Consider the following 24,933-nt stretch of genomic DNA (forward strand, 5'->3'; position numbering starts at 1 on the left):
CAGGGTACAAGGAACATTGGCTTCTTTTCCTGGTCAATGTGGTTTCGTCATTTGACGACATTAAATTCTGGGAGCAATGCTTCCCCAGGGTAAGCTCTTCTTTGCACGTTTGTCAGTACTCTGGAAGCCTTTCTTTAAAGGAAGATTACTCATAGTAACCAACACAGTAAGCTGTGGGGCGTTCTTGGCCACTGGAGATATCATTCAGCAAACTCGTGAACTTCGGAAGAACTCTGAACAGAAGCGAAACTGGACACGAACAGGTAACGGGAATATTTCTCTTTTACTTGGCCAAAGTTCATTTAATTCCATAAAATTATTCATAATGGAGCCTGTGTTTTTGCTTTAACATTGTACTTTCAAGCTGATGGCGTTCTTAAGCTTCCCCCATGCCTTCTTAAGAACACCGTGCTGGAATCTTCTCTGTCGTACTTCCATGTGGGTCTGCAAAATACTTAACATACCCATCTTTAAATGGAAGTGAAAAGCTAGTTACAAAACAAAACCAACAGTGGCTAATGCAAAGTTATGTTGTAACTGTATTAGCCCAAACTAAAACAAAAAAAATCCCAATTTCATGTTTACTCAATATTTGTGTTTTCAAAAATAGGTATACTGGCGGATATCAACCGAAAACTTGTGTGTACCAAAAAAATACATAAATAAGCATCTCCAACCCTCTATTTTCTAACAAATTATATTAAAGCCAGAATACATTTTTAATGACCATTGCTCACATATGAGGGGAAGGCACTGAAGGATAGCATGCAGGCAGGCAAATTCACTTCTCTTACATTATAGAAGAACATTTGGTTTCTTATTGCAATTTCCATTCTGTATGTATTTAGCATTTTAAGGTCTAAATTTGTGATTCCTTAGAAGAACGGCTACATGCCATAACGCATGGAATTTTTTTTTTCCACTCCTGCAGGAAGAATGTTTGCAATCGGTTGCAGTATGGGGCCGTTAATGCATTTTTGGTACCTGTGGTTGGATCGATCCTTTCCAGGGAAAGGAATTAAACTAGTTGCAAAGAAGGTGCTGGTTGATCAGCTCATATGTTCACCCTTTTTGGGAGCATGGTATTTCTTAGGTAAGATTTAATAACATTTCATTTATACACATAATAGGCCCCTCATTCACAGTGGCCTTCATGTGAATAGCATCCCTCCCTGCTTTATTACCCTCCTTTGTAAGAAGCCTATTAATGAATAAAAGTAATAATGTTATCAATTATTTTAATATTAGGGATTGGATCAATGGAGGGCCAAACCTTGCAAGAAAGCACCCAGGAATTCAAGGAAAAATTCTGGGAATTTTACAAGGTAAAGACAAATATTCTATGTTTACTTGATTACTTTGTAGGAAGTTGTGGTGTGGGGGCAGGGAGATTAGCCGGTAGTTCTTGTGTTCACTGGGGTAGGCAGAGGTTTTTTTGAGTAGTGGTCTGACTTCAGCATATTTCCAGGTGTCAGGAAATGTTGCTGTGGTAAGTTCCTGGCCGATCCTTTGGCTTCCGAGGTTGAAGATGTGGTGTGGGAATGGGTCTGTGGGAGCTACAGAGTGGATGGATTTCATGGTGCTGGTGGTGTCCTGGGTGAAAAAGATGTTCCAGGTGGTCAGTGTGTGGTTCGTGTCGGTTACGAACGCGGCGTATCTGTTGAGGAAGTCCGTAGGTGTGGGTTGGAGTTCGAAGTTTCTGTATATGGTGGCGACGACGTCGCACAGTTCTGTGAGGGGTTGATGTTTTCAGAGGCAGCTGGGTTGGAGGATTCCTTAATGATGTCGAAAAGTTCCTTGGTGGTGTTGGTGCTGGTTTCGATGCATGCGACTAGGGCTGTATTCTTTGTTGTCCTTGCAGGTGCGTCATCTCCTCTCTAACTGTTTGCTAACTCATTTCACTGCTCTGAGTTCTTGGGTGTACCAGCTAACCTTTTTGGAGGCTTTTTTTTCTAAATGTTGCTCTTGATGGGAACAATGTTGTCTGCGCAATTGGTGATCCAGGTGTTGAAGTTTTTCACTCCCTGTTCGAGATTGGTGGCAGTCGCAGTGTTGGAGGTGTTGAGGGCATTCACCCAGCTGGTCTCTGAGATTTTGTTTCACCTCTAGTGGGGGACATTGGTCATCTTGGGGGTGGTGGAGCGAGGCTAGAGATGCTGAAGTTGACGATGGAGTGATAGGTCCATGTGAGTTCTGTGACATTGCTATATTTGACACAGTTTCTGGAGGTGAAAATGTGGTCCGGTGTGTGTAGGATTGTGGACAATCTGGGTCAATCCAAGACTGCTCATACTGTTGTGGAGGTGTGTGGTGTTTTTGTTGTTTGGGTCATCTGTGGAAATCTAGGTCGCAGAGGAAGATGTTGTCTTTGTAGTCTAAGGCTGAGGGCGCTATAAAGTCTGCGATGGTGATGGTGTTGCTGGAGTGTGGGGCTGGGGGTCAGTATGCAAGGGTGCCTCTGATGGTTGTCTCGTGGAGCTTGAAGTTGAGATGTTCTGGGGGAAGGGGGTTGGAATTGTCTGTGGTGGTGGTGATGGTACACTGTATGGTCTGTTTGTGGATGATGGCTATTCCTCCTCCCGGCTTGTTGGTGTGGTCATGGTGAGTGGTTTTATATCTCTCTGGGATCACTGTGGCAATGTCTGGGGCGGATGTGGGTTTGAGCCAAGTCTCAGTGAGGAAGTCTATGTCGGTTGTGAGGGTGGCGATGAGGTCCCATTATTCAGTGGAATGCCTGCATAGTGAGCGTGTGTAGCGAAGGGCACATGCAAGTGGGTGTCTTGGTTCAGGTAATGTCTGTGGTGGGTTCGGGGTAGGGCTGGTCTGTGGGCTGTTGTGTGTGAGTGGCAGTGGGTGCAGGTGAAAGGTCCTACTGTGAAGTATGGGTTGGCGCAATGGCAGTGTTTGTTGCGGCTTTCGCTGTAGAGGGTGTAGAGCTCCGTGATGGTGTATCTTTGGGGGGCTGGAGAGCCAGGGTTCATGGCACTGGGTGTGGATGGACGGGCTTGCTTTTGGCGTACCTAAGGCATGCCAATGGTGCACCCGCTGTGCGGTTGCACCTCAGCCTGCCTTATGTAGGTCCTGAGGTGGCCAGGGTTTTTGTTGGTGGGAAGAAAGGTATGTCAGAAAAACCTGGTTGGAAAGACCCCAGCGTGAAAACCCGGGCAGCTGCAGTGTCACTGGATTAGTCTGGAACAAGCAGGAACTGGAGACCACAGGCAAGTGGCAAGCTAGGTGTCCAGCGCCCTACTGATGTGGGCGCGCTGCTACCTGCATAGTAGATCCTGGTGTGTCACTGGATCAGTCTGGAACAAGCAGGCTAAGATGGCTGACTCAGCAGGAGGTGGAGGTGTTAATTCAAATAAAAAGTGCAAAAAAGAAACATGGAGAATTACAGACAGAAATGCTTAAAAAATTAGTATCCTAAAAGTGGGAGCCCTTGTTGTTATTGAGCAGAATTTCTAAAATGGGTTATTTTGCAGTACCTCAAGATATTCAAGGTCTAGTTGTCTTGGTCTGGGACTGCATGATTGAGGACAGACCTAAAGGGTCTATGTTTTTGGGGTTTTGTAGATCATTTAATTTACTGTGGCCAAACCTCTCTGCACAATCACTGTAGAATGGTATTCATTTGTTTTCTGTGATCTTTGAGTTATCAGAATTAATAGTGTCTATTTTGCGTTGTGAAATGGATTGTTATGTTTAGCATCTTATTCTTCTCTGTAGGCGGACTGGTGTGTTTGGCCACCTGCTCAGATGATTAATTTCTACTTCCTGGCTCCGAAGTATCGTGTCATCTACGTGAATGTGATCACTCTGGGATGGGACACGTACCTGTCTTACATAAAACACAGGGTAAGTGAAGAAGCTTCTCTGTGATGCAAGGTGCTCTTATTCCAGTTATTGTTGTTGTAGACCCTGCCAGGAACAGGTTGCCATTGACTCCCATCCTGGAACTCTTCCCTGCCATTGCTGGCGCTCCACAACCATGCAATGCTTGAGCTGGAAGTGTGGAACATTTTCAAAACGATAGCATACTTAGATTTTTTATTGATTTATATTGGCCATTTATGTGACTTGAGCTACAGCCCAAATTGGCTCTTAATGCTGAAGTGTCCGGTGTTTTCATTGCCCAACTCGTTTATTCTCAAGCTCAAATGGTAAGAGACTGAGTGGACGCATCGGCGATTGTGCAAATGTCAGATATTCCATTTTTCTCAATCTGGAAATATTGGATAACATTCCTAGCACAATGCATCTTGGTGATATCATGATGGCTAACCATTGCATAGGAGGATACTAAAAGAAGCGCCTGCTAATTTCCATACCTTCTCTGCCGGGCACAGCCTTTATCCCATTTACGTAATATGTCTTTCTTTGTGGTAAGCATTCATATTTGGTGGAGCAGTGCATGCATTGTCCTTGAACGAGTAGTGTAGATATAACTAGGAATATGCATGTTGTAACCTTGTAATGCACCTCTGATATTGAGCACACTTCTCTGACATCTCTTAAGGGTTCACCCTGTAATTAATATGTAGTGGGTCTGCCCGTTAAGCACCTAGGACTGTATTATATAATGTTCTAGAAACCAGTTTGCAATAGGCACGTGCACCCACTTTTTGTTTCCGAAGGGGATGCAAATGCTTCAGGGGCCCTTCTGTAAGTGAATCACGTAGGTGCTAAATCAGCACCGGTGCAATCACATGAAGGTCTGCCCTCGCTTGCACGGAGAAGTGGCTTCATGCTAACGAGGGATTATTTTGCCTTTGCGTCCATGCCGTATTACAGTCAAGGTGCACAGCCAAAGAGGCTGGCAGGAGGAGCACTGACTGTAAGACACATATAGGTGGAGCGCGGTCAGTGCAGGACTATCTTTTGGGACCTTCAGGGTTAGAGATGTTTCAGTGCCATCACATGATGAGTAAAGGTAGTGGTGGAGTTTTAATACACAAAAGTTTCTTTATGGTGCTAATATACATGCTCTGGATGCACTTCCAAACAGCAATGCCTCTTTTTGTCCTCCAGTGAACAAAACATTTTTGTGCTCCTAACAATACATTTCAGATGAGACGTATGTCATGTGATGTTTTGAAGTTTCAATAATATTAATCTGGCCTAAATAATAATAATTAAAAAAAGATGAGCAAGCAAACTCTGTTCTCTCAGAGCAGGTCTTTTTGTAGCTGGGCGTAAAGCAAAGTTTTTACTGAAAGCGATTTCTTTCTCTTTTCTCCTTTGGTTTCAGACCAAGACTAAGCCAGAGGACTTGGGTACAGACCTCCAAAATCAAATTGCTCCTGAAGAAAACACAGTCCCTTCCCCACCCTCCGTACCACAAGCACTTGATGAAAAAGTGTGATCCATTAAAAGGGAACCAAATCATACGCTGTACTACATGAGAAACAGACACTGCTGAAGAGACCTCGACCAATCAGACTTCTCATATACTGTTGCTTACAAAACTCTTTTGTGTTTTGAGAAGAACGTACTGAAATAACAGCGCCCGGTAAATAAAAACCCAAGGAGAAATAAAGGTATGCTGAAAGCTAAATCCTGCCTTTGTTTCTGGGTCATCAGGGCCCCTGACTCTGATGCTTATAAGAAAGTCGTGAAGAGATTTCAAGCAGCCAGAATCCTTCATAAAGTATTCCCCGCAATCGCAGAGCTCCATTGGATGAGGCTTTTTGGAACCTGCCTCTAGATTGGACATTTGTCCAAAACCAAAAAGCACATCCGAGAGCTTTAGAGATCCTGAAATGATTGTCAGCAGTGATCTACTCAGCCATTGCATGTGTCAACATTCTTATTGCCTTCCTTTTTTAATGTCATTTTATTCAAGCTCAGTAATGCTGGGTCATTGTGTTTCACTTAGAAACTATTATTTGCACTCAAAAAAGTGATTTATCCCCTCGATAGGTGTGAAGGGTATAGCTGGTCCCACACCGCAGGGCATATCACTGCCAAATGCTCAGTGTTTTTGTTAAAGTTCCTTATTGTTCATTGGCAGAACTGTTTAAGTCCATTTGTCCTTGTGGGCTTTAGAAGGTGTTACACAGATACCGCTGAAACATGATGCACTACCTTATCCGCTTCGTCTTCGGACTTAGTTAACGTGTTCACTGTTGATGTGTGAGTGACTTAGGCATGGTTGATTCTATCCCTTGTTTCACCAGGAATTTTGTATCTTAAAAGGGAGGCACTGGAAACTGGTGAAATTTCAGAGATTGAATTTCTTTTCATGCTGTAAGTGGAAGGCAGAAGAAACACTGGATGGAATATAGCCTCTTTTCACTGGTACCGTCTTTCCTCTCACATTCCGACAAATACAGTCACACTGAGCTCCTTGTTGTTTTTTCTTTAGATGAGCAATAACAAAATTGCAAGCAAATTATTGAGACCAAAGTGCTGTATGCTCCCATATTAATGCTTTGCAGCTAGACCTTGAACCGTCCAGTTACATAAAATGGAAAAATGCTTCTGGTATTGACTTGAACCGTACCAGAAAGGCATAGAATGAACAAGAGTTACATCTTCAGTGTTTCTTCTGGTCCGGCCTTGTACTGCGCCATCTTATCAAAGTTATACTGTCCACATGTAGTCCGCAAAGATGGAATAGCGGCTGCAAGCTGCAGTACCCGCTATCTCAAAAGATTTCACCCACTGAATAGCCCTGTTGGCAAGGAGCACTTTACCAGCTATTGTACAAAGCATTTTTAATCGTCTTTTGATATTGATGGAATTAAATTATCCTAGCGCAGTTATGGGAACACTAACTAGTAATGGGGATGCGCCCAAGTATTGTGCACGGTTAAAACTAAAAGGGCAAAAATTACATATCCTTAAAAATTGCTGGACCAATCCAATTTTGACTGCAGCTCATTCTTCGGCTTAGCAGATTTTTCTCAATTTCTTGATGTAAATTTGAATCCAGCGTGCAGGGATTTATTAATGTGCCTTGCTGTAATGTGCACACTATCTTAGATTTTGTCTTTCTCACTTGATGTGTTACTGTGTTGTGTAAAATAAAACTGAAAATCCCTGTGGGAGTTATGCAGCAGAGAAAAATATTTCTAATAAAAGTTAATTTATCATCCATTACGCATTTTCACTGTGCATGGGGTTGTCCATTTTGTTTCGTCTTATTTGAAACTGCTGTTTTGCAACTTAACAAAAACAGACTGATAATTATTGAGTTCTGAGTTGTATTGTTTGTCTGTGAAGTATGCAAATTCAACACCAACCTCTTGCACTTGACTGCAGCAGTGGCTTATGTTGGTCGACTTCAGGCCCAGAAGCTCCGGTCAACGCCTTTGGAATATGCGCTCCCTTGGTGGATTGCCTAAAGTTGTTTTTGTGATCACTGCAAAATAACTGCTTGGAGGAATATGAAGTGGTTCATCTACTAGAGTTGATTTGTGTGGGCTTTGGGGTGTTTGTGGAGCTGACTGAAAACAAGTTCACAGAAAAACTACTGTACAGATTGCCTTATGCGTGTATCTTTAGTTTCTTCAAGTTGGGAACAAAGTGAAGATGCTGAAGGATGGGAAAGTGAGCACTGTGGTATGTTGGGGGGCGGGTGTTATGAAGTTCTTTTTCTCGTCTGGTTTCCTGAATTTGATTAGGGAAAAAAGCATTCCTGTTTAACTGTGGTCTTCCCTTTCTGCATCCTCTTACATTACTGCACTTAAAATGCTTTCTCTGATGCCAGAAAGTCAAGTCAAGTCAAGTCATAAAATTTGTATAGCGCACTACATACCCAGAGGGTTTCAAGGCGCTTAGGAAGGGGGGGAGGATTATTTGTCAAATATCCACGTTTTAAGCTGCTTTCTGAACGCTACGTGATTCTGGGTGAGGCGAAGGTAAGCGGGGAGTGAGTTCCATGTTTTGGCAGCCAGGTATGAAAAGGATCTGCCTCCCATGGTGGTCTTGTTGATGCGAGGTACATTGGCGAAGGCTTGGCTGGAAGAGCGAAGTTGGCGGGAGGGGGTGTAGAAGGACAGTCGAGAGTTGAGGCAATCTGGTCCGATGTCGTAGAGTGATTTGTGTGCGTGGGTAAGCAGTCGGAAAGTGATCCTCTTATTGACGGGTAGCCAGTGGAGGTCTTTCAGGTGGCCAGAGATGTGTTCGTTGCGCGGGATGTCTAATATGATCCTGGCTGAGGCGTTTTGGATTCGTTGTAGTTTCTTCTGGAGTTTAGCGGTGGTACCTGCGTAGAGGGTGTTTCCGTAGTCCAGTCGGCTCGTGACTAGAGCGTGGGTGACTGTTTTCCTTGTTTCGGAGGGGATCCAGCGAAATGTTTTTCCGAGCATGCGAAGAATGTTAAAGCAGGAAGAGGATACGGCGCTGACTTGTCTGTTCATTGAGAGCGAAGAATCCAGGATGATGCCAAGGTTCCGTGCGTGGTCTGTCGGGATGGGTGCTTTTCCGAGGGCTTCCGGCCACCAGGAGTCGTCCCATGCAGAGGGGGATGTACCTAAGATGAGGACTTCTGTTTTGTCTGAGTTCAATTTCAGACGGCTGTGTTTCATCCATTCGGCGACTTCTTTCATTCCTTCGTGTAGGTTATTTTTGGCGGTGCTGGGGTCCTTGGTGAGAGAAAGGATCAGTTGAGTGTCATCCGCGTAAGAGATGATGTTGAGGTTGTGTTGGCGGGCGATGGCCGCGAGGGGGCTCATGTATACGTTGAAGAGGGTGGGGCTGAGTGAGGATCCTTGAGGTACGCCGCAGATGATTTCAGAGGCCTCGGATTTGAATGGTGGGAGGCGGACTCTCTGGGTTCTTCCGGTGAGGAATGAGGTGATCCATTCAAGTGCTTTTCCTTGGATTCCTATGTTATTGAGGCGATGTAGAAGGGTGCTGTGGCAGACTGTGTCGAAGGCTGCAGAGAGGTCGAGGAGGATGAGGGCGACTGTGTCTCCATTGTCCAGTAGAGTTCGAATGTCGTCTGTTGCTGCGATGAGGGCGGTCTCAGTGCTGTGTTTGGCTCGGAAGCCAGATTGTGAGGGGTGGAGTGATTTGTTGGCTTCGAGGAAGGCGGCGAGCTGGTTGTTGACGGCTTTCTCGATGACTTTGGCCGGGAATGGAAGAAGCGAGATGGGGCGGTAGTTTTTGAGTTCGGTGGGGTCCGCTGTGGGTTTTTTCAGAAGGGCGGTGAGTTCAGCGTGTTTCCAGTCTTCCGGGAAGGTAGCGGAGTTGAAGGAGCAGTTGATGACGTCTCGGAGGTGCGGAGCTATGACGGAGTCTGCTTTGTTGAAGATGTGGTGAGGGCATGGGTCTGTGGGGGATCCAGAGTGGATGGAATTCATCAGGCGGATGGTGTCCTCAGTGGAGATTGGGTTCCAGGCGTTAAGGGTGTTTACGGGGGGAAGATGGTCAGCAGATGGTAGGGTGGGTTGGCTTCCGGGTTGGTTGTCAAAGCTGTTGTGGATGTCAGCAATCTTGTTGTGGAAAAAAGAGGCTAGGGAGTCGCAGAGGGTTTGAGAGGGGGTGATGTCGTTGGAGTTGGCCGAGGGGTTGGAAAATTCCTTGACGATGTTGAAAAGTTCCTTGCTGTTGTGGGCGTTGTTGTCAAGTCGATCCTTGAATGCTGTTTTCTTGGCTTTTCGGATCAGTTGGTGGTGAGTGCGGGTGGCGCTTTTGAAGGCGTCCTTGTTGCTAGTGGATGGGTCTTTTTTCCAGGCCTTTTCAAGGGAGCGGCACAGTTTCTTGGACTTCTTGAGATCATCGTTGAACCATGAGGCTTTTTTGCTGCCAGGTTTGCTTTGACGTTTTTTCAGTGGTGCTAAGGTGTCGGCGGTGTTGGATAACCAAAGGGTGAGGTTGGAGGCGGCTTCGTTGGCGTTAGAAGAGAGGGCAGGGGAGGTTCGAAGGAGCGATGTGGAGATCTGATCCGTGGTGATTTTGTTCCAGTTTCTTTGTAGAGTTGGTTGTAGGTGGATGATGGGTTTCGGCTTATTGTAGGTGAAGTGAACGCAGCTGTGGTCAGTCCAGAGGAGATCCGTAGTGTGGCTGAAGGAGACATGGTTGCTGGAGGTGAAGATGGGGTCGAGTGTGTGACCTGCGATGTGGGTGGGGGAAGTGACCAGTTGTTTAAGTCCGAGGTTGGCGAGGTTGTCCAGGAGGGTGGCGGTGTTGCGGTCGTTGATCTTTTCAAGGTGGAAGTTGAGGTCTCCCAGAAGGATGTAGTCTTTGGAGGGGAGCGCGTGTGGGGTGATGAAGTCCGTGATGTCTTCGCTGAATTTTGCGCGGGGTCCTGGAGGTCTGTAGAGGAGGGTGCCTCTAAGAGTTGTCTTGGGGTCGATGTGGATCTGGAAGTGAAGGTGTTCGGAGTTAGCGAGGTTAGCGTCGGAGCTGGTAGAGATGCGGATGGATTTCTTATGGACGATAGCGATTCCTCCTCCTGTATGGTTGGTGCGGTCCTTGCGTGTGATCTTATAGTCGTCAGGGATAGCGATGGCGATGTCAGGGGCGGAGGAAGCGTTCATCCATGTTTCCGTTAGGAAGGCGACGTCAGGAGAGATGGTGTCTAGTAGGTTCCAAAGGTCAATGGCGTGCCTGTGGACCGAGCGGGTGTTGAGAAGGATGCATTGTAGGTGGTTAGGGTCGGGATTCTGTGGAGTGGTCGTAGCGGAGATGTTGTCGGTGCCGTAGAATTTGCAGGAGTAGCAGGAGAAAGGTCCATGGGTGCGTCCAGGAGCGGCTTGGACACAGTTGGGGGCGCGACCTGGGTTGAGGGCTAGGAGGGTGGTGGCATCGTAGGTAATGCGGGGGGGCTGGGCAGCGCGAGAGGCAGGGGGTCTGGCGCTGGGCGCGGTCCAGGCGCGGACGGGCGTAGACGGGCTTACCTTTGGCGCACCTTCGGCGCGGGTTGGGCGCGGACGCTGCGCGTGAACGCTGCGCGCGGGAACTCCTGTCATATATGGAGAGTGGAGGGGGAGGGGCGAGGGCGGCTCAGCTGGGAGGCGGGTCGTGCACACGAGGACGACAACAAACCACCAAAATGGAGGCGGGGGGAGGAGCAGAGCGAGCGGAGCGCTGTAGGTGAATGCGCAGACGAAATAGGAAAGTACTACAATGAGGGCTAGAGCGCTAATACCACAAAGCGCTAGACAGAGCACACAGCAGGCTATACACGCAAGTAGCTTACAAAGCGGATGTTCAGCAGAGCAGCGCTAAGAAAATGGTGAGATAGAGCGCTATATCCACACAGCAGTATGCAAAGCACAGAATATGCAGGCTATAAGCAAAAGTAGCTTTCCAGGCGAAATATCAGCACAGCAGCGCTACGATACCGGGCTTCAGCCAGGGACCCAGGGAGCGACCACTCAGTCCGTGAAGGATGAGCGAGTCACAGCTTCTGCAGGACGAGGAGCGCTGATAAAGTTTGTGGGAGGGCGGCTCAGCTGGGAGGCGGGTCGTGCACACGAGGACGACAACAAACCACCAAAATGGAGGCGGGGGGAGGAGCAGAGCGAGCGGAGCGCTGTAGGTGAATGCGCAGACGAAATAGGAAAGTACTACAATGAGGGCTAGAGCGCTAATACCACAAAGCGCTAGACAGAGCACACAGCAGGCTATACACGCAAGTAGCTTACAAAGCGGATGTTCAGCAGAGCAGCGCTAAGAAAATGGTGAGATAGAGCGCTATATCCACACAGCAGTATGCAAAGCACAGAATATGCAGGCTATAAGCAAAAGTAGCTTTCCAGGCGAAATATCAGCACAGCAGCGCTACGATACCGGGCTTCAGCCAGGGACCCAGGGAGCGACCACTCAGTCCGTGAAGGATGAGCGAGTCTATACAGGTTTTTCATCAAAAGTATAAAACCTTTTACAATATTCATTTAACTGGAATCCCTTTTTAGGTCTCGGCTGTCGAAAGCAGCGCATGCGCTACTCTCTGCATTCGAGAGCTTCTTGGAATAAATACAGATTCCGAAGCTCTCGGAGGCAGAGTTGAAGCCCCGCCCATCTTTTTAATTGATACAAGGAAACCGTGGTCTCAGTGGAATAGTAATGTGGTTTACAATTATATATCAAATGCGCAATTGCGATACAAGAGTTATATCGATGTCAAACAGAGAGGACAAGACACACCAAGGGTTTCTTAACATATAGATCTGTATTAATCACACAGTATAAAACAATAAATACAAAGAGGTTTGCAGTGCAAAGTGTCCCAAGTGTCATATGAACCTAACAGTTGAGTGACATGACATGTAGTGACAGTATTTACAAGGTTTCACAAATTTCATCTCATTGAAAGTGACCATTACTAAATGCAGCAACTATATATAATAATAAGTGTTGTGTGACTGGTTCACTTTCATCGATCGTGTCGACAGCGTTTCGACCCGCTCAGAATATGGGGTCTCATCAGGACCTATGATAGTAGGGACATGTCTTTGTCAATCGCTAAGATCTGGTGTATATTGTGCCAACCGTGAGTAAAAAAGTAAAGGAAATTTACTCACAGGTAAACCCAGCCGGGTTCCCTAGTGAGGGAGGGAGTCAACGATCACGATGCGTCTTCTGAAGTAAATTGTAGGTCTGCATAATTGTTTAGAAATCACTCGATCGTGATTTGTGAGCGGATGCTGGCCAGAATATGGCAACACGTCTGTTATACAAGGTAAATTCCTTAGATGGACGGTTCGTGGGGCACAAAAGATGCGTGCTGCCAACAGTCTGCGTGTGTCTGTCTTCCGGTGGTCGGTAACGAGTTGGACAACTCGTTACCGACCGCGCGTGAAGCAAGAAAAGGGTAAACCATGAGCAGATTTGCACACCGGTGCAAAACGTGCAGAAACAGTGATTAATGCACTTTGTTTTAGGATCATATTGAATACAGACTGCTGCATGACATGAGTAGAGGTAGCTTTAGTTGCCCATCTGAATTACAGCACTGCGGTGTGGGCCCAGCTTACCTAAGCTTTGTCCTAGACACCATGTTCTGCTCACCTCTACCAAATGCATCACCTCCAGGACTACAAATATACGTCAGTCCACCTTCCACCTCTTCTGTCGCCCTGTATGTACATCCTAGGCCAAGCTCTGTGCCTCACACGCGATGTCTCCGCAGTCTTTTTGGTCCGATGCAAGGGTCTGGCACCTCACTCACTTCTGCCATCCATTGTCGATGTACCTGTAATGAAGGTAGGGTTTCTATCCCCTGACACCGCTCTCTCTTCAGTGTCCTGATGTCAGTACCTCTGTGCCACGACATCTCTGCTCCTCTTTATGTCCTGATGCCTTGCACAAATCTCTGCTCTGCCATCCAGATGCCAGGGTCTTTGACCCCCTAACACATCTCTACTAAATCTTCATATACACTTGCACCAGGGCCTCTGCACCCTCACACATCTCCTCAGCCTTCTTCTGCCTTGATGACAGTGATCAGCTCCTTCTGACACATCTCTCCACACCATCAGGATGCAAGGGTTACTGAAATGCTCAAAATAGGAAATATGAAATTTCCCCTTAATCGTTTTAAAGTTTTACACTGCACCCTCCCTACCCTGTATTTCTCAGTAGGCAATGCTCATACAAAACAGGAAATCTGCTTAATATGATATGCAAATTATTCCCAACTATATACTAAGGTGGACTGCTCAAACTGCCTCATGGCCTTCACCTCCTCCCTTAAAGAATTCTGAACAGAATGACCAATAGGAAACCAAACAACACAATGCTACAAGCAGGGATACTTAAAAAATATATCTAATAATCAATTGACACAGTTGGTTTGTTGTAAAGCTCTTGTATCTATGAAACTAAAGCTGAAAGCTCAGAAGGTATACTTCTGTTCTCCCTTTAACCCCTTCCATGCGGCCGCGATTCTGCGTCTGTGCGGCAAAATCGCGAGTGGGCGGGTTTATGACGGCCCCCAGCCGTCATCGGCACACGAGCGCCGTAGTGCATGACGGCTGGGGGCCGTCATCAGCATGCAAGGGGTTAACAAATGTCAGGATCTAGCCACTGTCCTGTCACCTAAGATGCTCATTGCTGTAAAACCCCTTGATTTTAAACTTCGCAAACTGTCAAACATTGATTTTTAAGCCCAAAAGCACCAGAATCCAACTAAAACATCTCTACATCCCCCACTCCTTCCAGCTGAACAAGACCATAAGTACCGCAAATGTTGACCGACAATGTTTTATTTCCAACTGTATTTTCTATCAATGTTACCATGGTTTTAAATCCCTTCTAGTCGCCACCAGCAGTGTTTCTTTGGCTGGACTTTAAGCAGTGAAACAGTAGAGAATGAACTTTTTAGTCTGTGTTATCCAAGACCTTTAGACTTTATTAAAAGTATATGTATTACATACATACTTATAGAGTTTCACCCAGCCCTCTTCATCCAAAGGTCTGTTATTGTATCTTCACATTTTCATTCACCCACTACAGCAGCAGTTCTTAACCTTTCGACTTCTGTGGACCCCCACTTAATTATTACTGAAACATGGGGATCCCCATTGAATCCTTCCTGGAATCCGGAAAAATGCCCACTGAGTCATTTTTGGAAGACGGGAGCTACAGCTAAGCATTCTTGATGATTTGAACCACAAAAAAAATACACACAAATTACAGAAACAAGCATTCATCAAACAAAATACACAATTGATTAAATCCTTTATTTAATTCACAAACAAAAAAGAATCAACATTTTAATGGGAAGTTTGAGAGTCTCTATATTCAATTGAGACCACTCATCGCCCATACTATATTCTGTTTGACGCATCTACGCTGCTCCCACAAATCACTTTGAAATTGGAGGCTACAAATGGAGTTAGTAGTATCCACAAATTCCTTCAAATTTTCAAAACGTGTAAAAAATGTTAATTTTACATTGTACTTATTTATTTATATACTCTTTTTTTTAAATATAATTACATTTTCTAAGCAGTCACTGACCCTCTGACAAAGCTTCGCGGCCTCCAGGTTAAGAACCACTGCACTACAGCGTACTACACGGGGTAATGGGTCAGCCCACTTTAACCATTGGCTAACATCACAGTGAATTACAGCTTTCTGTCCTTTCAAAGGGAGCACACCCACACACAAAGTAGTTCCCTTATGTTCCAGGGATTACAATGGCAATGTGTGCTTTATAATACCCCCAAAAATATTTTTGCTTAAAGCAGTGTTTTGTGGGAGTGACGATGGCTTGGTAGCTCCCCTGACAATCGAATCTTGCAAAAAACAAGTATTGACAATACAAATGGCTAGTGATCTATGCAAGACCGAACAGCTTTGCCAGTGTTTCTTAAACATGTACCTAGAAGTTGGGAAATTTCACTTCCATACTAATAATAATGTTATTTCTCTAGGTGGTGGCCCATTGCAATGCATGAATACACCTCTACTGTTGTTCAAGATAGGAATTTTACTAACTCGTATTCGTATGGCTCCAAACGTCTCGGTCCGACCTTCTGTTGGATTACAGACTCGCCAATGCTTCTGCCCGCTCCAATACCACGCACGCATAATGCACTATATTAGTGCAGATACAGTCGCTTAATTGATTCCACCTAATTAGGAATTAGCGGAAAAGCCTTTTCGCTTATCTAATTAGGCGATGGAGTGTATAGTTATGTGTGTGTGGGGATGCATTGCAGCTGAGGTCAGCATCTGGAGGCAGCCATTGATTTCATGGTGCTTTGGGCCCTGGTGATTTATAGACCTGGCTGCAGAGCTTTACTTGTAAACTCAGGGCTTCACTTGCCTCTGGTGCTGACGCGTGAAGGGCGGCGGGGGTTCTGCAGTAGGCTATATTTCTTTGATAATTTATTTTAATATTTTAAATCTAAATTTTTGAAAAAAATGTTGTTTCACTGTACCATTGTGTTTTTGAGGGTTGATGAAAGGGTTCTTCCAATTTTCATTAACTTTTTTTGCACAACAGTACCTTTTTATGTTTCCAAAGAGGGTATGAACCCTTACAACAGCAGTTCTTAACCTTTTGATTTCTGGGGAACCCCAGCTTAAGCAAGTTCTAAGATTTGAACTTCGAAACGAAACACTAAAATACATAAAAATCGAACAAATTCGTAAATATTTTATATCCAAACTATTTTTTTATACAAAAATCGAAATTGAATTATTAATAGAAAGATTTTTTTTTACTCCTAATACATGCTCTCTTTTTGTCTGCACATAGCAGTGCTTCAATTGATGTCACTAATTGTCAATACTAGATTCTGTTTACTGTACTTTTGCCGCTCCCACAAATTAAGGATACTAAATGTTTTAGCTTCCAGTTTCAAATGTTTTTACATTTACAGAGCTTTTAAAATGTTTACATTTTATATTTTACTTTGAAAACACAGAGTATGGGAAACACAGAAACAGAGGGTCTCTCACAGCTGAGCAATTTTTGATCTGAAAGAATCAAATGCAAAAACACAGGCATGTTGCACCAAAGATTACAGAAGCAGTGTAATAACACAGACATGGCGGGGTGCTGCCATTAGAACCAAGATCAGGGGCAATACACAGCACCAGAAACAGAAGACCATTACCCGTATAATGAAGGCTCTGATTCTAGGGCCATTGGTGAGATTAAACTTGGAGGACCCATTCTTGGAGATGATGCTGAGTGGAAACCTTCCTACCCCCTGACCCTGCTGACTCTTCTTAGGACTTTCCACCATTTTTGAGCTGCTAAACCTGTGTCCTCTCCAGGGATTACTGTGGCACCTGAAATGGTCATCTGGAGGCCAAGCAGGGGTCCATAGTACAATGTGTCCCGGAAGGCGCAACTGGATAAGATGCTTCGTGAGGGTCGAGGAATCCTTCCCGGGGTTGGAAGGGAACTTACACCGTGGATCGGAACTGCGGCTGAGACACGGCAGTACATAGGGCGTGAAGAGGAGGTTTACTCATTCATTGTCAGAGCTCGAGTCGGGGTACCATGCGTGTGGACGGCGTCCCCCCACTTATTTTACCGGGAGCTCGATTACTGGAGCAAATGGAGCAACACATTCCCTCTTTGGCCTCTCTGGGGCGAGATCGGAGCTCATTCAGAACGCTGCTCACGTGCTGGCTTTTCTGATGCAATCGCATTTAAGGGGTGAGCGAGGGGAGGCAATGAGTCTGATGGTGCAAGCCACCTTTTGTGACGTCACTTCCTGTCGTGACGTCAGCGTTCCCCCACTTCTTTTTTTTTAGGACTTGTGCCCTGCGTCTTTGTACAGGATTAAAGACTATAATGGAACAGACATCAGGAGATACCTGGGTTTTAACAGGGCATTTTTGCTGATAGAGCAGACAACACAGGTGTCCAGACTTTGTGGGCACAAGCAGCTTATCCCGGATTAGGGGGCCTTGTAACGGGGGAGCATAAATAATGTTAGAGAGGGCCCTAGAAGAATTATCAAGGATAATAGTGGCGGCAAGCGCCTGATTGATTGAGAAACTTCAATTTTACAAGGGGTATTCGCACTAAATAAAGGTGATGTATCCTGGCATGCGGGTAGCTGCCATCTTGCATCGCTACTGCTACTCCAGAAGCAATTTGCGGGAAACACAGATGCTCAGAGCAACATGGGACTAGTGGGAAAATAGAAGTATGTCCACACGTGGAGATCGCCCTGATACGGAACTGGCCCAACTTACAACCCCTGCACGGAAAGTGAGTTCCCAGAGCAATCATGAATTATGGGTACCATCCCAAGCCTTGGTTACCCAGCATGCTGCTGCAAGAGGAGCCCCAGCTGTCGTTTGGATGCTGGGCTACTGATATCCCATAACTGGTGAGCCAAGGACGAGCTGGCGGGATTTATGAGGTGAAGGTACGAGAGGGTTGAGGGTTACTCCTCTGGGTCCCGACTGATTGAGTCGCCGGCTCCCCTAAAGAAATGTGGCATGGATAAGTGATCGGGTTTGAGTGTTAGCTGAAGAGTGTTGAAGAACTCACACAAGACCGGGAGAAAGAACAGTAACGAAGGTGGTGTAATGTTTCTGGGAGTACTGCTTACCATCCAGGTATATTCTGGCCACCCCCTCCTGCTCCCCACACTCAAAAAATACAATGTATCATGTTTCCACCATCACATTAATAGAGGCTGTGGGCCTGATGCAGATAAGAGGTTATGCCCCTATGAGAGACAAACACAAGAAGGACAAGCCATAGAGTATAAAGCAAGTGAGAGTGGCAATAAAGCCAACCAATAGAAAGCAGTGGGCGGGCTTAAAGCCCCCTTTGTAAACTGACTTAATGATGAAAAGCTTGATCAGACACTGATGAGCTACATCTCTGGTGTAACCTGCTTTATGAGTGATAGGCAGGGCCACTGGAATCATGCAGAAGGAGAGGACCAAAGTATGCAGCAGGGTTGAGTAAAATATGCAGCAAGAAAAGACAAATTATGTGGCATAATGCGGCATGCTTTGTTTTAGTATTACTTCATTATTACAGCATTTTGAAAATTGGTAGCAAGCTCTAAACATTGGCTGCACCTCATTGTAGTTCCTGTTTAACATCCAACTATAGCAAAAAGCAACAGAAAGGTAACCAGTCCTGCTTTGCAAAGGGCCTCCCACTCCGCAACAACACGTCTTGTCGCATTTTTAGTAACCTTTGAACCGTTTGAGCTAGAAACAAGTTTTTGGGGTTAAAATCTGCAGGTTATGCAGCAGAGGATGGATTATGTGGGAAATGCGGCAAATCTATAACTATGCGAAAGTCGCCGCGGTCGCGCAATCACATATTTCCAACGGCCCTGGTGGTAGGTGTCTGAACTGCTTGGGCCACAACAGGCTGGCAGCATCAACGCAGCTATAGCCAAGAAAATCATAACATTCATTTGTTTGGTTGATGCTGGGTGCACCAGAAGAATGGTGGGGATGTGGGAATTCATGTAGTGTCATTTCATGTTTGGTAATGATATCTGTTCTCCCAAAAGAGAAAAATACGTACTCAATACGCTCAAATAAATATTGAAAGAGGCAATGCCTTGCTGCATTTGAAAGCTTCTCTGTGCTTTGTTCAGATTTGAACCCTGGAGACTGATCAGGAAAAGTTGTGATGGATTTCAGTGACTGAGTGATGCAGAGGCACTTGTTAAGAGTGTGGGATTAGGACGCAAGGCGTTAGGCTTCCGCTATGAGCGTGACATTTATTTATTGACGTTTAGGGGAGTTCTCGTCTTATCGGAGAGATATGGTGTTCTTGTTGTGAGTGACTGGTAAGTGGCCGGGAACAGCTCTACCACTATAGCTAGATTGCAATATCAAACTGTAGATGACCACTTGCATAACCGAGTCTCTTATGCATAAGCATCCTGTCCTTCACTACTTTTTTTGCTTCAAAGGTTTGCATAGACTTCAGGATAAAACAAGATAAGTGCACAGTTCTGTTCCGCGTGCATGACATCTGTGCTACCCACCGAGGTGATATGACCTAGGTAGGTCATTCATCCATTGCACTCCCATAGAGTAGCATGCTATCTGTCCACAAACATTCTTCAGTGCTTCATCAATGATAAAAGTGCTACATAAATGCAGAGACAATGAGACCTCAGCAGCAGGTCTGTGGTTGGTATTGCTGGTGTCCTGCTGATGAGGGGTGATACCCTGAAACCAGTCCCAGGATGCTTGTTTCAGGTCCAGATAGGGCCTTGCAGTTCATGCTGGACTGTTGTCATGGCGAACAGGGTCAAGACTGATTTGCATATGGCTGCGTCCAAAATGAGGTGGCATGGTGAGCAATATAACAATGGATTTAACCCAGATCTGTGACTGGGGATGAATGTTTGACGATGTTCAGCATTACACCCATCATCGTTTTGTATTGCTATAGTCGCCCTAAGTGGGAAGGGTATGCCAAGGAGTGGGTCCCATGCTCGCCATACCACTGGATTCAACCTAGCCTGGCTGACGAGGGGCGATACCCTGAAACCAGTCCCAGGATGCTTGTTTCCCGTCCAGGGGAGGACCTAGCCATCTTTTTGTGTTGCAATGGTGTCCTGCTAGCGCCACACCAAGCAGCATGGATGGCACTCTGGTAGCGCCCTGTGGATTTTGCCGTATCCTTTATAGGTCAGGTTGTCCTCTGCGGCCACTGAACAACAAAGCTCTTCTATGCAGTCAAGGACAGTGCCAAAGCCTGCTTGGAGTGAGGGTGGGACAAGAGGAGAAACACTGGACTAATCCAGCCCCAAGGTTTGCAAGACTGTCAGCTAAAAACACTCTGGCCTGGTGTACAAGCGGAAGTCAAACTTCTCAAACACAGAGACATCAAAATACTGACGGTGCGACCTTACTTCAAGGCAGTGATGCACTGGTCTCCCAGAGGAAGTGGTCTGTGGCCCCTCCCGCCAAAAAGTGATCCATGACTTTTACCCTGTGTGAGGACATGAGTCGTTTTCAAAACTGTTACCAATAGTCTACCTATTGCTCCCCACAGCCAGACCTAGTAAACTGCCTTGATGACACGCCTTCTCGCCTTTCACCAGCTTCTATCCCTGCAGGTTATACTTTACATCACAGGCCAGAAATAAGTGAACACAAACTCATGGACTTTTTTTTATAAATATTGCTTTATTTTCAAACTTCTGGACTTGATTAAGAATAAAACCGAACTTTTCCAGACATTCCTTCTGAAAGCCAGACCCCCAGCTGTGATGTTCATTCTGTCCACGCGGGCGGAGAGTGCAGTTCGGCTCCCCATCACTGCATCTTCTTAATTAAACATTCAGATGGCACCGAATTCCCAGCTGCGCCATCTTGAGAGATCTCCCGGAAGTGGACCCATCTGAATAACGCAGTTGCTGCTCACTGCGCTGTGATGACGTCCACAAGCCACGCCCCATCCATCATTCTCACTGCACTATGATGACAGCCACGCGCCATCCATCAGTGGGGCTGTGACTCTGCAATGGTACCCACACTGCTGGTTAAAGGGCTCATCTTGCTGTGAGGGGTTTACAAATAATGAATCCATTTCCTCCTAGGATCAGGGCTCCTCATCAGCTTCTTCCACCGCTCTCCTTGTCCTCTGAGGCTGGACATGGATTGGTGCTGGCCCTGTTTAACATATAAAGCTACCTCGGGAGTATATGGCTGGGTGCGCCCGAACAGCCATTCCTTGCTTCTGGAAACAGTCTGCACACCATGGTGGTGATTTGTGAGACACATATTCCATTGTTGTAATTGTACACACGGGTGCATTTTATTTAGTATTAAGCTGTTGGCATTTAAAATGCTGCATGAGGCGCGCCTTCTGACATACCTCTGTGACATCAGTGATGACAACCTCACCACAACACGACTGGACCACATATGCGGCACTATATCACACCGGGGCCTGACATCCACCAATGAATACACGACTCTGAAGAAAGCTTTCGACTGATGTAGTTGTCCTGTTGCTGTTCTTGTGTCACCCCTGCAAGCGCTTTGAGGCAGCCTTTTGTCACAAATGAAGCCAGTGACACAAAATAACCTGTTTGGAAATATTTCTTCGATTCATTCCTCCAACCTGTATATCATATAAGTGGTATTCATCCGTTCATACATCCATGAGCTTTGCAGCTCCATGTAGAAACGCAATCGAAGATGGCCGTACACACATGGACCTCACGCAGTCCCAGATTTGTGTCTTGTGAGTCTGCCCCAAGGAGTTCACGATATGTGGGTACTGGTCACTCCAGAGGTCGGACTGAACGGGCATTACAGATGGGACTGTGCGGTGCCGAGAGCAAAGACAAATTATCGGGGGAAGTGGCAATTTCGAGTTTCATTCCCTGGTAATTCCTCATTTGACCCGTTTGCCTGTTCCCCACGTATATATGAGGCCATTAACTGCTGTTAAGCGCCCCTTGGACACTAAAAGTGACCTCCTATTTTGGCCCAATAGGCATGTTTTGTTTAAAGGCTGTTTCTTAATAAACCACACTGCATCCGAGTAAGTGCTAAATGAAGTGGCGCGTGTCACCGGCAGTCATGTGGGGTCAGCTTTAAGCAGGCCCCCACATCTGACAGCTCAAGAAATCTTCATTTTTGTAAAGTTTCCAAGTTTGCCAATAAAAACAAACGACTGATGTAACAAAACTGTTGCCCTCCATGGGTTCAATTTTATTAAACAGGACCGCCCTGTAGCAAAACCAAATGTATCTTAATTGTCCAGGTCTAACTTTAAATCTTCAAGACTCCTGTCACCTACACAACAGAGCAACCTGGTGAACAGCCTGACGCTTCGCCGCGAGCCACTTCAAGGGTGGGTTGGGAGGGGTGTTGTTTTTTAAAGACCATCGAGTCTGAGCACTATCTTCCATAAACAAACTGCAGTATGATTAATGCATTAATATGTGCTGCCCGCATGTGATGTACTGTCTTACAAGTTTGTGCAGACAGTCCCTCGCCTTGCCATGCGCGCAGAACAATATATCTCGTCATCAAATGGAGGAGAAAGTCTTAACATTGCGCTATGTGTAACGCCCATTTTGTTTTGGAGGAGGATTTGGGGAACGCCTGAGTGGAGTCCCTACCAGCTACATCGGATGTATGACATTACAACGCATGCTTTTACCACGCATGCTTTTACATCGCAACTTTTACAACGCATGCCTTTACAACGCATAGTGTTGAGGGGTGCTGGATAGTGAATAGTTCAATTTACTATTCCAACTCCAGTCCCCATGGATAGTAGGGAAGGTGTTGGATAGTAAATTAAATCTATTCCCTATCCTAGAGCGCCCCCCAGCGCAATGCGTTGTAATGGTTTGCGTTGTAAAAGTTGCGATGTAAAAGCACTGCGTGGTAAAAGTTGAGTTGTAAAGGATGTTTAGAGATAGAGGGGTTTCTGGATGAAATAGAGCCTACGACTGGCAGGAGCTCTACCTGCTATTCAGACATGAGACCCTGCCCCTCTCTTCATTCACAGCTCGCGAGGGCAAGAAACCAAGTCAAGAAATGGGCAGTGCTCAATTTGTACTGATCAAAATGAAGCAATTGACCATGCTTAATTTTTTGGCCCCGCTTATCGGAGCTTGAGAAACAAATGGATTTTACCGCTCTGTCGTAGCACTGGGGCTAGAGAATTTAGAGTAGCACTGAGAATCATAAAGACAGACACCAGCCAATGTGTGGTTTTTGCGATCTTGCGGATGCTGCTGGCTATGTGGAGGATCAGGCGAAAAGTACTTCAAGCGGTGTTGTAAAGCACTAATGAATTATCATCTGTCAGCTTTCTGGATTTTGTCTTTACTAAGTGTCTCAATAGTTAAAGTTTTATTCAATTATTTGCACTATGTATGGTTTTTATATACTTTTATGTAGATTTTGTCTATTTCTATTTATATGCTGGGTCTGATGGCTTAGTGGACTAATGCGTCCATTGTGGGGGCCTGTGTTCGACCTCATGGTCACAGGTTCAAATCCGGTGGGGCCACTCAGTCTTTCATCCTTCAGAGGTCGATAAAATGAGTACCATTGAGTTGGGTAATAATAAACATCTTATTCAGCAGTAAAATATCCTTGGGTGAACGTGACCTTTACAAATACACAAATATTCTTGATTTTAAATAATTGTACTGTGATGTTTTATGAACTTTGATGGCAAATTGCCTAAATAAAGTTGGTTTGAATCGAAATCGAATCGATAATATGCTATTTGGCAGTCCCTTTTCATAGCCATGTGTGGCATTTAAGTAATGGTTGCCATTGGCCCTTACAGCAGCTAATTAGCACCTTGTTTATGGCTTATGATTCACCAGCTGGTACAGAAGGCTGAATTCTGTGCTTAATCACACACTGTCTTCATCTCTTCAAGCTGGGATGCTTAGCCAAGCACTGATGAAGAAGGCAACATTTTCTACAGATATTTCAGTGCTATTTTAATGAACAATTATCACTGTAGATTTCCAGTTTCAGTCTACGTTTTTTTTAAGGTTATTGTACCTAAAACAGATTTTTTTAACCATGTTTCTTCAGGGCAGGTACACTGGGAGTGTAAGCTGCAGTGGATAATTTCTGAGATGTAGGGTTTTAGTTTTAGTTTTGTTTCAATTAGGTGGAGTATGTGAGAGGATGTGGCCTAGAGTGGTTGGCCTCGAAGCTGGAGAGCCGGGTTGAGGTTCGCGGGGAGGCTCAACATCCTGTGATTTGGGGCAAAAATCACTTAATGACCCCATGCCTAATAACATTTATGTGTCCCTCTGTAACGCAACTGGTGCTCATGTAAAGCGCTCCGATACCTTTGGGTCGAGTATGCGCTATATAAAACAAACACAAAAATATACATATATATATTATATTTGTTTTCATTAATATGATCACATAGTGAAAGAACTGGTATTTTCCACTATTTGAGGATTGGCCACCAAAAATGTGTCATCAGATTAACTGTTAGTCGTGAACATCACTTGGCTGTCCTCCGAAGAAGAGAACCGCCACAGGCCACTGCCAACTAAAATGCCCATTTATTTTCACTTTTGCCTGCATAGCGCTGTTGTTGGCGCTACACCCGGATTCCTTGCTGCTGTTTGTGGGACAGAGGCTACCACTCGCCGCACCCGCTCCGCGGGTGCCGCTTCGCCCTGTTGGCTGTGACCTGGACACTTCTCCGTGGGACAGAGGCTGGTGGTGGGAGCGAGGCGCTGCGGGGCTGCGAGCGTTGCAGGGACTCCATTGCCCAGGAGTCCCTGCGTGACCTCCAAGACCTTCCGGTCCGCTCTCCCCGTGGCCCGCCCACCGCCCACAGGAGGGTACTTTACCTCCTCTCTTTGAACTGCTCCTCGGGACACTTTTGCCTGCATAGCGCTGTTGTTGGCGCTACACCCGGATTCCTTGCTGCTGTTTGTGGGACAGAGGCTACCACTCGCCGCACCCGCTCCGCGGGTGCCGCTTCGCCCTGTTGGCTGTGACCTGGACACTTCTCCGTGGGACAGAGGCTGGTGGTGGGAGCGAGGCGCTGCGGGGCTGCGAGCG

General features: G+C 45.9%; 1 protein-coding gene across 2 annotated transcripts in view; it reads left to right on the forward strand.

The window, feature by feature from the left end:
* Positions 1-7,096, forward strand: part of MPV17L2 (MPV17 mitochondrial inner membrane protein like 2) — a 64,185-nt gene extending 57,089 nt beyond the window's left edge. For both annotated transcript variants that reach the window (XM_086946994.1, XM_086946995.1), the window contains exons 2-6: positions 4-263; positions 932-1,093; positions 1,249-1,325; positions 3,727-3,855; positions 5,249-7,096. In XM_086946994.1, coding sequence (XP_086803120.1) covers positions 77-263; positions 932-1,093; positions 1,249-1,325; positions 3,727-3,855; positions 5,249-5,362 — 669 coding nt within the window. In that variant the 5' untranslated portion in view covers positions 4-76 and the 3' untranslated portion in view covers positions 5,363-7,096. The remainder of the gene's footprint in view (positions 1-3; positions 264-931; positions 1,094-1,248; positions 1,326-3,726; positions 3,856-5,248) is intronic.
* The last annotated feature ends 17,837 nt before the right edge of the window (positions 7,097-24,933 follow it).

This window comes from Lissotriton vulgaris, chromosome 12 (genome assembly GCF_964263255.1).
Source record: "Lissotriton vulgaris chromosome 12, aLisVul1.2, whole genome shotgun sequence".
NCBI classification, from domain to species: domain Eukaryota; kingdom Metazoa; phylum Chordata; class Amphibia; order Caudata; family Salamandridae; genus Lissotriton; species Lissotriton vulgaris.